The sequence below is a fragment of the Chiloscyllium plagiosum genome, unplaced genomic scaffold (assembly GCF_037043375.1).
Source record: "Chiloscyllium plagiosum isolate Xiang-an unplaced genomic scaffold, Cpla_swu_hap1 HiC_scaffold_14, whole genome shotgun sequence".
NCBI lineage: Eukaryota > Metazoa > Chordata > Chondrichthyes > Orectolobiformes > Hemiscylliidae > Chiloscyllium > Chiloscyllium plagiosum.
Genome location: NW_028270152.1, coordinates 24,984,487 through 24,996,890, shown reverse-complemented (window position 1 = coordinate 24,996,890; position 12,404 = coordinate 24,984,487). Strand labels below are relative to the sequence as shown.

Here is a 12,404-nt window from a genome sequence, read left to right as displayed (position 1 = left end):
CTAGGTTCCCCTGAATCCCATTCCTCCTGACCTTCTAAATGAGCCTACCATGGGGAACCTTATCAAATGCCTTGCTGAAGTCCATATACACTACATCCACAGCTCGACCCTCATCAACTTTTCTAGTCACATCCTCAAAGAACTCGATAAGGTTTCAAGTCCATACATTGTAGATCTTTCTAATTTTCCCTCATTACCTGATCCTGATGCCAGGGTTCAATCTTGTGACCCATCTTTGTGTCAACTTCATGGTCTGCGTTCTCTTTTTGTTGCTTATTGACTAAAAGTGAGGACAGAACTGAAGGCTATAGATCACATAATCACAGTACATACTTTGAGAACAATTGCCCTACTCTTTGCTTTGACAATATAGTATTTGGTATGTTTATTACCAATGTAGTTACATGAATCAGATTAACTATTGGACCTGACGTTACCCCAGATTCCTTTCAACTCGTTTTTATATCTGTACATCTCACATGTGCTACAGTGTATGTGATCCATTCTTTCTGCAAACACATCAGGAATGTGAAGGTTGGGTGGGTTAGCCATGGGGAATGCAAAGTTACAGGCATAGGGTAGTGGGGGAGAGTCGGTATGGATTCTGTGGGCTGAATGGCCTGCTTTCACATCGTTGGGATTCTGCGTCTCCAATCCAAATAATAAACTGCATTCTCTTCTATATCACAATGCTATAAAATCATAGAATTATTATGGTGCAGAAGGAAGCCATTGGGCCCATCATATTTGCACCAGATTTACAAATGTATATTTTGACATTGCTCCATTCTCCTGCCTTTTTCTCCATAACCTTGTTCATTGTTTCTGTTTAGATAATCGCCGCGTACTCTCTTGAATGCTTTGATTGAACCTGCCTCGACAAATTTCTGGGCAGTACATTCCAGACCTTCCTACTGGAAATGTGAATATTGCTCTCAGTTTTTTCGTTTGCAAGTTGCGTCAAATCTGTACCTCTCTCTCTCGATTCTTTTAGGATTGGGAACAGTTTCTCCCTATCTAGTCCATTCAGACCCATTTTAAATTTTGTAAACTGCTGCTCTTGGCCTACTCCTCTCCAGGCAAAACAGACGAAACGTATTGGGAGATTTAAGCACAAAGTCCAAAAATCGTGAAGCAGGGATTCTTTATTCCATGTGCATCAGGTCTTTTTCAAACATGAAGAGAAACTTAAAGTTTATTTACATAGAAATACGCTGGTAGTGCACAGCTGGTATAAAAAAAATCTGTTGTCACCCTCTCCTCCATGAGACTTTAATATGACAAAGACACCCTTCCCTCCAGAGAGGGTCTGCACAAGCTCCACTGCTCAGTTCCCTCCCTCACTGAGGCCCTATTCCTCCACTCTGGTGGAGTTCCACTTACACTAAATTATTTCATAACTGCATTTATACATCCCTGGGACCTATTCGACATTATCTCCAGTGTATTCCGTCTTGGAATGCAGATGTGAATGCATTTGTTAGCTTAATCTAAGACAAACTGAATTTGATTTTGAGGCTGGTCCTTTGCCATACTAGTCCTCAAGTCATGGCTTGATAAAGGAAATGTGCTGGTTGGAGATGTCAGTGTGCTGGACCACGATGCCTTGCTGTCCAAAGGTACCAGATAAATTTAGAAGATGAAATAAATATGGAGTCATGATTTGGAGATGCCGGTGTTGGACTGGGGTGTACAAAGTTAAAAATCACACGACACCAGGTTATAGTCCAACAGGTTTAATTGGAAGCACTAGCTTTCAGAGAGCTGCTCCTTCATCAGGTACTCTACAACCACCTGTTGGACTATAACCTGGTGTTGTGTGATTTTTATCTATAAATGGAGTGATTGTGATTTATCTAGCTGCGCTAAATTGGAGTGTGCTGTCATTTTTTTAAAAAAGCATATTATTTTAATTTTTTAACATAGAATGCAATTTACTTGAATGGAGATGCACAGATCATCACCTCTGACTACCTTGCAACGAACGGAATTATCCATTACATCAACAAGATCTTAGTCCCATACAACTTAACATCTACTAACCGATTAGTCACACTACCTCTGGTAGGTTGGAAGAAAATCTGAAAATAAATGCTTTCTTATTAATCACATTTTAGTATGAAAACTGTATCTTATGTAGTCTTTCTGAACATTAATGTTGCAGTTTAAAGAAATGCATGTGCACGCTGACCGTCCTGATGATGCCGTACTTGGTGTTTACAGATCTACAAATTGCAAAGATTGAATCCTTGATCTATTACGATATACTGATTTCCACTGGGATTGGCAAAGGTTGAATTGCTTTTGGCCCCTAGAATGATTGATGGAGGAAGGAAATGAAGGAAATATAAACTGGGATTCCTGCTCCTGATTTCTATCTTCTATTCTTTTACTGAAAGTCTGCAAGGGCAAAGATAAGATTGGCTTATTGATGATGTCCTTGGAATGAACATTCGAAGCACTCTCATAATTTTGTGGGAATTCTGGCCAAGTTGGATAAGAAAAGAACCAGAGAAAACATTTTATTTTTAAAACTGAACTTTTGTCAATATGGCTATAAACTCTTCTAAAAAACATGGATAAACATTTAAAAAGGCATGATTGCCGAAAATATTTGAAGTCCATTCACTAAAAGTATGCACACACAATTAAGTAGTGACTCAGTACAATTAAATGTCATCCCGGAGATCAGTTTCAGCTGAAGATTGGAACATGGTTGAAGGAAATTGTCAGTTAATTCTGTTTCATGACCTGGGCTGAGAACTTTGATGCAATAATCCATTATTAATCAGCTCCCACAAGAAGCTCTCCGTTGATTCACAAGCTGTGTTCAGTTAGCTAACTTAAGCTGAGTCAGTAGTGAGGTAAGCTGCCACATTACCCTGAGCTGTGGTAGGAAGAGAAAAATAAGCTTCATTTCCTGATTGCTATCCAGGATCTAGAAAAATGATCATAAGCTGCCAGATAGTCAAAGATTTCTGGCTGGTGTTCTCCAATGTCCTTCAGTAAAGGAAACCTGCCATCCTGCATTGTGTGCGCTACTTAAAATAAAAAGAAAGGCTTGCATTTAAATACCAGTTTACAAGATAACCATCCATCTCAAAGTGTTTTGTAGCTGGTGAAGTAATTTTGAAGGGTTGTCCTGTCACAGCGCCAGGGACCTGGGTTTGATTCCGGCCTCAAGCAGCTGTCTACGTGGAGTTTGCACAAGCTTCCCGTGTCTGCGTGGATTTTGTCCAAGTGCTCCAATTTCCTCCCACAGTGTGAAGATGTACAGGTTAGGCCATGCTAAATTGCCCATAGTGTCCAAGGATGTGCAGACTAAATGGATTAGCCATGGGAAATGCAGGATTACAGGGATCAGGTAGGTGCTAGGTCTGGGTGGGATGCTCTTTTGATGGTTTGGTGTAGACTTTATGGGCTGAATAGCATGCTTCTGCACTGTAGGGATTCTACGATTCTAATGAAGGAAACATGGTAGCTAATATGCACAACAGACAGCGTCAACAAGCACTAATGTGATCATGACCAGTATTTTGTGATGTTGGTTGTGCGATAAATATTGCCCAGGACACCAGAGATAACTGCTGTGTTGTTCTTAGCCCTAATTTTGAAGGGGTCTTTTTACATCCATCTGAGCAGGCAGCTGGACCCCAGTTTAATGTCTCATCTGAAAGTCAGTACCTCTGACAGTTCAGTAATCCTTCAGTAATGTATTGGAATGCCAGAAGTTTATTTTCAAGTCCTCAAGTAGGACAAAATTGTAAAATGTAAATCCAATGCCACATAACTCCTTTGACCCTTCGTGCTCTTTGAAGTGGCCTAGCAAATAAATCATTTGTGAAGAGAAACAAATCTTGCACTGCCTTCTCAGGGCAAACAAGGACAGAGGATAACAAAAGCAAAATACTGTGAAAGCTGGCGATATGAAATTTTAAAAAAACGTGCTGGAGAACTCAGTAAGTCTGCTGCATCTGTGGAGGGCGAAAGAGGGTTAGTGTTTCAAGTCCAATGATCCTACAAAACAGAAAGCAAGAAACTTGCAGTAACACATTATTAGCTTTGGCTGTGGTAAAAGTTCAGGATATAAGAAGCTGCCAAATTCCCTTTCTGGAGTCACATGTAAAAAGTGGTCATTTGGACACATTATCCAAGAGCTGCTGTCATGTGAAACCATATCCCAGAAAAATTCAATGTCTTCGGAAGAGAAGCAGCAGCTTGAAAAACGTTTCCATACACGACAAATTTGTTTAAAATAACTTTGGATGCTGTATCAAGTTAAAAAGCAAATTATTGATAATTTTGGGATCATTGGGCAACGTTTCACCAAAAGGTCAGAATCCTGACAGTCAGGTGAAACATGAGTTAGCAATACAAACCAGTCAGACTTCCCTCTTGATCTGAAGGGGAGCAGCTCATAATATGGTTTTGCAATCCTCTTTGCCAATGTTGACAAGCTGGCAAAATGGCTTTTAGTCATCCAATGGATTCTTTAGATCTCCTTCCTACATCCTTTGTGGCAGAAAGCATGTCAGAAACCAGTCCTGCTGTTAGGAAGACTCCTTAACAGCCAGACATGAACATGAGGACAGCCTGTGATGGCTGCCCATGAGCCTTCAGCACCGCAACCCACCAACCACGCCCCCCACCCCCACCCCACCCAGTCCCCAGTGATTTTTCTACTGCTTGTATGAAAGTCCTATCTTACTTGAGTCAGCAAAACCTTGACTAGTATCTTACATTTTAGGAGCAACTGTTCATTTATTTCTTCTGTTTGAATTCTTTTGCAGCACAACATCAGCACAGTTGCAAACGCTAATGGATACAAGATTTTTAGTACTTTGATCAAGGTAGGACATTTCCTTTAATACTTGCAGGCTTCTGGTCATGCTGCCTCTACTTAGACAACAGTTATGTTATAGCAGAGAAGCAGTGTTGTGTGGAACTGCTGGCTGTCCACTGTCAACAGTTAAACAAAAGGAAATAAACAGAATTTATAAAACCCTAAAACTAACATCAAAATATTCGTAATAATTGGTTGTGTAGTTTTTTTTCACTTTTAAAATACAGTCACAGTTGTGTAGTCGAGGAAACCTTCCTTACTGCTTTTAGAAACATTCCCTGCTTTGATTATCTTCGGTTCTGATATTATGACAGAGGACACATAAAGTAAGTTAAAGTTCATGGAATAAAAGTGATAGTGACTGTCGATTACAAAGATGTCTGAGGAGCAGGAAGCTGAGAGTAATAGTGACTGGTTGCTTTTCAGATGGAATCAGGTGTACAGTGGGATTCCCCAGGTGTCAGTACTGTCAGTGGGATGGCACAGTGGCTTGGTGGTTAGCACTGCAGCCTCACAGCGCCAGAGACTTGGGTTTGATTCCAGCCCTGGGCAACTGTCCTATAGGGCTTTGTACATTCTCCCTGTGTCTGCGTGTGTTTCTTTCGGGTGCTCCAGTTTCCTCCCACAGTCTAAAGATGTGCAGGTTAGGTGGATTGGCCATGCTATATTGACTGTAGCGCCCAGGTTACAAGAATAGGGTAGGGGTGTGGGTCTGTTTGGTATAGTCTTTTGAGGGTTGATGTGGACTCCGTGGGCTGAATGGCCTCCTTCCACACTGTAGGGATACTACGGTCACTGCTTTTCTTGATATGTAGTAATGACCTAGATTTGAGTGTTCTAGGCACAATTTCAAAATTTACAGATGCCACAAGATTTGGAAGTATTATGAACTGAGGAGTAGATTTCAAAAGGACATATACATAACTGGTTCATTGGTCCCTTTGTGGTTGCAGGAAGACTATCCTTTTTAGTCAATCCTTCCAGCATTACCTCAAGTGAATTTTGATGTTTGCCGTCCCTGATGTTCAGCCACTGTTCAAAGTACAGAGCCTAACAATCATCCTGCAGCTACAATATGCCTCCCTTTCATGAGGTGCAGGCTCCCCTTGATTAGCACTAGCCACTCACACAGCTAGTGAACATTGCAGAGAGCATTGGTTGCAAACAGCAATTGTATTTTTTAAAAAAGGAGCCTGAATTTTACATGCTGCCTGTGATACAAGGACTAATCATGTACAGCAGTTCCCATCCCCATTTTCATAGATTATCCAATATCTCCTGACCTTCCTCCTTTGTTTTGTCTCTACTTCTGCTTCAGAATGGTTCTTTTCTATCTCTGCTCTTTCTATGATAAGAATGTAAGAATATGTTACAGAAGGGGGATTTTCTGATCATCTACTGAGGAGATCGGGAAATCTTATTCACTAAAGCACTTCAGTGTCTCCTGAGGTGCGTGGGAGTGCACCAATGTAAATTAGTACACAAAAAAGGTTTGTGGTAGGGTACAATTAAAGATGATCACAAAAACAATTAAAGGGGAGGTTTGAAAATATTTCTTTACTCAGTGAGTGGGTAAAGTATGGAATTGCTAAATAGTTTTGAGAAGTAATTAGATCATTGCTTTTAAAAGAGAAAAATAAAGGGTAAAGGAAGCAAACAAGAACATTGGAATCCTGTAGTGATCAGTCCAGGAAAACATCAGGAGGGACTTTGTGGGACGAATTGACTGTTTCTTTGAAATAACATTCTTTGACTTTTGTGGCCTGAATTCCCTTCATTGCCCTACCCCCATCTTTTGATGCCAGAGACATGTGTGAAATGCACAATATCTGGTTCAAATCACAAGACTTTTCTGCTATTAGGCCTCCAGGTTATGCTGTCATATGTTACAGATGTACACCTGAGTGTCAGATGTGAGGGCGGCCCTACTGGAGTCACAAGTTGTCTAAACAAAATCTGAAGCAGACTCCAAACCTCCAACACTATAAACAGTATCTCTTCTGGAATCTCTTGGATGTTTGTGTTTATATATTATATAAATTATCAAATTACAGAATAGTAACTTCCTAATGCTTTGATTTTTCACAGGAAACTAATCTGCTACCTCTACTGGAAGATCCAATCCACAGACCATTCACAATGTTGTGGCCAACAGATGAAGCTTTTAGTTCTCTTCCTAAGGAAAGGAAAGATTGGCTTTATAGTAATGAAAACAGACACAACCTTGTGGCATACTTAAAATTTCACATGATCAGGGATTCAAAGGTAATTTAGAACTTCAATTGTGTGGACCGTTTTGGCTGCATTTTCTGACAAGCTTTGGGATCCCAACATCAGGTTTATTTTAGGGTTTCTCAGCCCACCTTGAGGAGAATGTATTTGCTGGCAAAACCTTCAAGAAGGGAATCTTGTAACTGGCCTTCTCCATGCTCACCATCCTATTTAGAATGCTGAAATTGTAAGGAAACAGGCCCAATCAGAGCAGCCATATCAGGCCAATGGCCCCACCAAGAGCTACTGACAGCCAAGTTAATTTCATTTAATTCTTAGGTCAAGAGGCTCTGAAGTTGTTTGGAATAACAGAGTGCAGAGAGAAAATCCTTCCATAGGACTAGGATGAGGGTGTAGTCTTTTATGCCCACAGCCCTGTCAGAAGGCATGGAATGTCTGGCTTTTTCTGCCAAAGTGAAAAACTTCATATTTCTCCATGTTGTACTGCACCTGCCAGACTTTTAGACATTCACTCAATGTGTCTCTATCTGCTTGTAACATCTGTATGTTCTCTTCACAACATACTTTTCCACTTAACTTTGTATAATATGTAAATTTAGCTACCATGCCTTGGATTGTCTTATCTAAATTTCATTGATGTTAACTGTAAACCTTTGATGGCTCAGCACAGGCTCCCGTAGGACTCTGAAACAAAAACAGAAATTGCTGGAGAAAATCAGCAGATCTGGCAGCGTTTGTGGAGAGAAAGCAGGGCTAATGCTTTGAGCCCAGTGACGAGAGTATGGTGCTGGAAAAGTGCAGCTGATCAGGCAGCATCCAAGGAGCGGGACAATCGACATTTCGGGCATAAGCCGTTGAGCCCAGTGACCCTTCTTCAGAATTGATAGTAACTAGGATATGATGCAGGATTCTAATAATCACATCCTGCAAATCAAACAAAAGACCAAGTAATGCAGAATGTTTTCTGTTAGTGAATTTTCTATCCATGCTAATATGTTACCCATTAAACCCTGAACTCCCACTTTTGCGCAAATAACCTTTTATACAGCACCTTGTCAAACACCTTCTGGAAATCCAACTATGTGTACCAATGAGATCCTCTTCATCCATGGGCATGTTGCTCCCTCAAACAAAACTCCCATAAATTGAGTTAATATGTTTCTGCTTTCACAAAAACCATGCTGACTTAAAATTATTACCTTGAGATTTTCAAAGTAGTCAATTATAACCTCCTTAATATTCAATTTTAACATCTCCCTCATTGTAGTCATCAGCTAACTGCCTTTTTGTTTATTAAAAGCAAAATATTGTATTTGTTGAAAATCTGAAGTGTATACAGAGAAGGCTGGAGAAACTCAGCAGTTCCAGCAGCATTTGTTTTGAGAGAAACAGAGTTAATGTTTCAAATTCGGTTTGACTCTTCAGAACTGAAAAGTGTTGGATTTTTAAATATATTTTTGACAGAGGCAAAGGAGAAGCAAGAATGCAGATGGTGCGGAGGCCCATGCAAAAGACAAAGTGGTTCATAATGGTGCTGAAAGGGAAAATGAGATGTGAAATGAGGGTCAATTAAGATTTAAAAGATAGTGAATGGGCGGTCATGACTAACAGCAAAGTAAACATGACACAAACAATACAAGACTGCGGGTTGAGGGGTTGGGGTTGGGGCAAAAAAAGTGAAGAAAATGGAGAATAGCCGTAATAATACCATCAGTTTCTGAAATTATGGAACTTAATGAGACCTTGAGGCTGTCAAGTGCCAATGGGAAAATGAGGTATTATTTGCTTGAGCTTCATTGAAACATTGCAGCTAGCCCAGGGCAGAAATGTTTAGAAACAAAAACAGAACTTGTTGGGAAACTCAGCAGGTCTGCCAGCATCTATACAGAGAGGAACAAAACATAGAACATAGATTGTTACAGAGCAGTACAGGCCCTTTGGCCCTCGATGTTGCACCAACCTGTGGAGCCATTCTGAGGCCCAGTGTTAATTTTTTGGGTCCAGTGATCCTTGGCATAGGAACAAGGCAGTTTATTGAAATGCCATACAACTGGGAGGTCAGGGTCATTGTTATGGAACAGAATGGAAATATTCACAAAGCGGTCGCCAATCTCACCAGTATAATGGAGACCATATTGTGAGCAGCGAACGTTGTAGAGTAGATTAATAGATTACCTGGAAGGTGTTTTTGGGGCCATGGACAGTGAGGAAGAAGGAGGTAAATGGGCAAGTGTTGCACATTTTGCAATTGCCCTCATTCCCATTTTCTGCCTTAAATACAGGAATTACATTTTCTACTTTCCAATCTAATGGAAACTTTCCAGAATCTAGCAAATTTTGGAAAATTAATGCTGACATATTGTTTATCTTAATAGCCACCTCTGTTAAGATCCTAGGGTTAAGTCCGTCTGGACTCTGGCGAAAGTCCACAGCTCCATCAGTTCACTTAGTACTGCTTCCCTAGAAATTGTAAAGTCATTAAATACCTCTCCTACCACCCCTTGATTTACAGCTATTACTAGAACATTTGCTGTAACCGCTATAGCATAAAAGGAAACAAAACATTAGATCATTTTATGTACCATTTCCTTATTTTCTATTATTAACTCTCTATTCTCACTCTGTAAAGGACCATCACTTACATTCTTCCTGTATAAATACCTGTAGAAATTCCTGCCATACATTTTTTGCTTTTCTAGCTAGCTGTTCTCATACTCTAATTTCTTTCTTCTGAATTACCTTTTTATTATTTTCTGCTGTTCTTCATGTTCTGTCCAATTTTTATTTTTCATCCTTTTTGTTCGATGCTTCCTTATCTATTTTAGTAAATTGTGGGATCACCCCTTTATAATAGGAATATACTTGTTCTGAGTATTTTGTAATATTTCATCTTGTACATTTTACCCTTCAATATGAGAGACCACTCCCACTAGTGACTTTTTCTGCTACAATTCCACATCTCCATTCAAGCAGCTTTTATGTCCTGACCTCCTGAATCAAGATCATTGCTAGCTATTGTATCAATGCCATCTTGATTAATAGTGCTTCTTCTTCACCTTCATATAGACTGCTATTGTTCTTCTGTGCTTTGTTCTTCTTGTGCTGGTACAACCACAAAGCTATTGGGAAGGGAGCTATGTCTCTGCAGATTCCTGTATGAAAGGGACATGAAGTGAGAGGTGTCCTGGAGATCTCCTTGGCGATCTATTCCAGAACTAGACAATAAGATGGTCCCAGTTTTGTCCCTTGGATGCACTTCTGCCCTCTAATCAGGGTTTCTGCACAGATAACCAAATCTGCAAAACATAGAGTCCCAAACCAGGCCCCAGAAACTGGCAGAGAGTCCTGGGATCTGCCATCTGTGGAATGTGGACTAACTCCAGGTCTTTTGACATATTGCTGCCTGATTTATGATGGGAGCCCAGCACAGGCCTGCAGAAATTGAGTATATGTATGATCTGCTTCAAAGTTCAACAACTCCTGTAACTAGGCACGTTCTTGATGGAAGAGCAAATTATTCCTAATTAGAAACTTCTAAGATGTAGAATTCATTCTTGGTTTTCCTCCATCTGAGAAACTTCCTGTCTACCAGGCCCTTCCTGTGGAGTCCTGTAATTTATAAATTAGTTAATTTTAAGACAAATTTCTGCCCTGTGGCTAATGATTCTACCCTATAAATTTATACCCAAAACACTAACCATTTGTACGCATAAGAGTGAATTCATTAATTCTGTACTTCAAGTTGGGGGTTGTCAAAGAATTGCATAAAACTAGTTAGAAATTGCAATGCACAAACCAGCATCAGCCAGTCTGTCGCTGTTGGTGTTTACTCTTTAAATGAGCAATAGTCCTAATCACATAGGCCCAATCTGCACTAAGATTTCTCTCGCCTTTATTCCTTCTAAATCACCCATCTAAACTATTATTCAAAGTGACATGTTCTCTGCATTGATCACTAATTGCTTTTAGTCTCTCCACTTTATGGCACACAATATTAAAATTGAAATGTACTTAATCTTTTTCATTCTTTGAAGTATCTCCTTTCCTGAAGATCCAGACCTCATTCTTTCATCTTGTTTTGTTTCCATGTTTCTAACTGATCTGAAATGACTTTCTTCCTCAATTCCCTGTGTACATTTTGCATGTTTTCCTTTTTGTGGTTTTTAAAATTTATGTCTTATTCTTGGCTAGTTCTATCTTTTTCTACATATTCTTTGATTGTTATTACTTCCTCGGCTCCTTACCTCTGCAGTTTTAATTTCTCTGTTTATTTATCTAAAATAGTATCCGTTTTGCCATTTTATTAATTCGGTACCTATTTTAAAGTTGCCTATCCTTCCATTTTCTCCCCTTATCTGGAAGACTTGCTCAGGCAGTAAACCTGAAACCTTCACCTTTCCTTAGCTTCTTTTCTAATCTTAAGTTACTTCTGCCTGACCTCTGTCTTTTCCTTTCTTTCATGTTTCAAACAGGCCACAATATTTGGCCACACTCCTCCTTTATCCATAAACTTTCCCAGTTTTCTTAAGTCCTTAACCATTGCTCTGTGCAGCAACAAAGCCTGCATAATACAGCAGCCACCTTTTCTAACTAGTGATTTGTCCAAAGCTACTGCATTTCTTATTTAATTGATCCTCCCCACCCCCCGCCAGCCATCTGAGTGAGCCATTTGTTTCCACTTTAATCCGTTTTATGGTTTTGTTTAGGATCCTGCCACAAACTTGTTATGGATCATTTCCTCTGGGAATTTTGTGCTAAAATATCTATTTATTTACCCCAATATTTGGATAAATAACTGTTTCTCCCTCTGCCAGATCCTAACACTCAATGGGTTCAACCACTCTCTCAAACTGTTTCTCCAAAGACCTTTTCCTACTCTCTGGTTTGTCGGCTTGTGTCCAATTCTATTTCAGTTGGAAATACTGAAATTTGTTTGATCCAGTTAACATCTGTTAATCAGGTTTCCCACTTCTGCAGGAATTGCACATCACCGTCCTTTCCTGTAATGCCATTGTGCTACAAACCATGGTTTTAAGTTATAATTCAATTAAAAATTTGTTTTTTAAATCATTTAAATATCAATTAAACTACACCACTCCTCCACCTTTCCAGATAATTACAACTCTTATCAAATAGCTATTTTGGACACTCAGCTAGATCCTTATGTCTGACCACACTTTGTTTGAACAGAGGATTTGAGTTATAGAGAGAGGCTGAACAGGCTGGGGCTGTTTCCCCTGGAGTGTCGGAGGCTGAGAGGTGACCTTATAGAGGTTTACAAAATTATGAGGGGCACGAATAGGGTAAATAGGCAATGTCTTTTCCCTGG

The 12,404-nt window shown here is 39.8% G+C and overlaps 1 protein-coding gene across 3 annotated transcripts in view; it reads left to right on the top strand.

Annotated features, from left to right (window-relative positions):
• stab1 (stabilin 1) overlaps positions 1 to 12,404 on the top strand; it is a 276,631-nt gene that overhangs the window by 210,893 nt on the left and 53,334 nt on the right. For all 3 annotated transcript variants that reach the window (XM_087994200.1, XM_043707873.2, XM_043707874.2), the window contains 3 exons: positions 1,927 to 2,064; positions 4,791 to 4,850; positions 6,932 to 7,108. In XM_087994200.1, the coding sequence (XP_087850326.1) occupies positions 1,927 to 2,064; positions 4,791 to 4,850; positions 6,932 to 7,108 (375 nt within the window). The remainder of the gene's footprint in view (positions 1 to 1,926; positions 2,065 to 4,790; positions 4,851 to 6,931; positions 7,109 to 12,404) is intronic.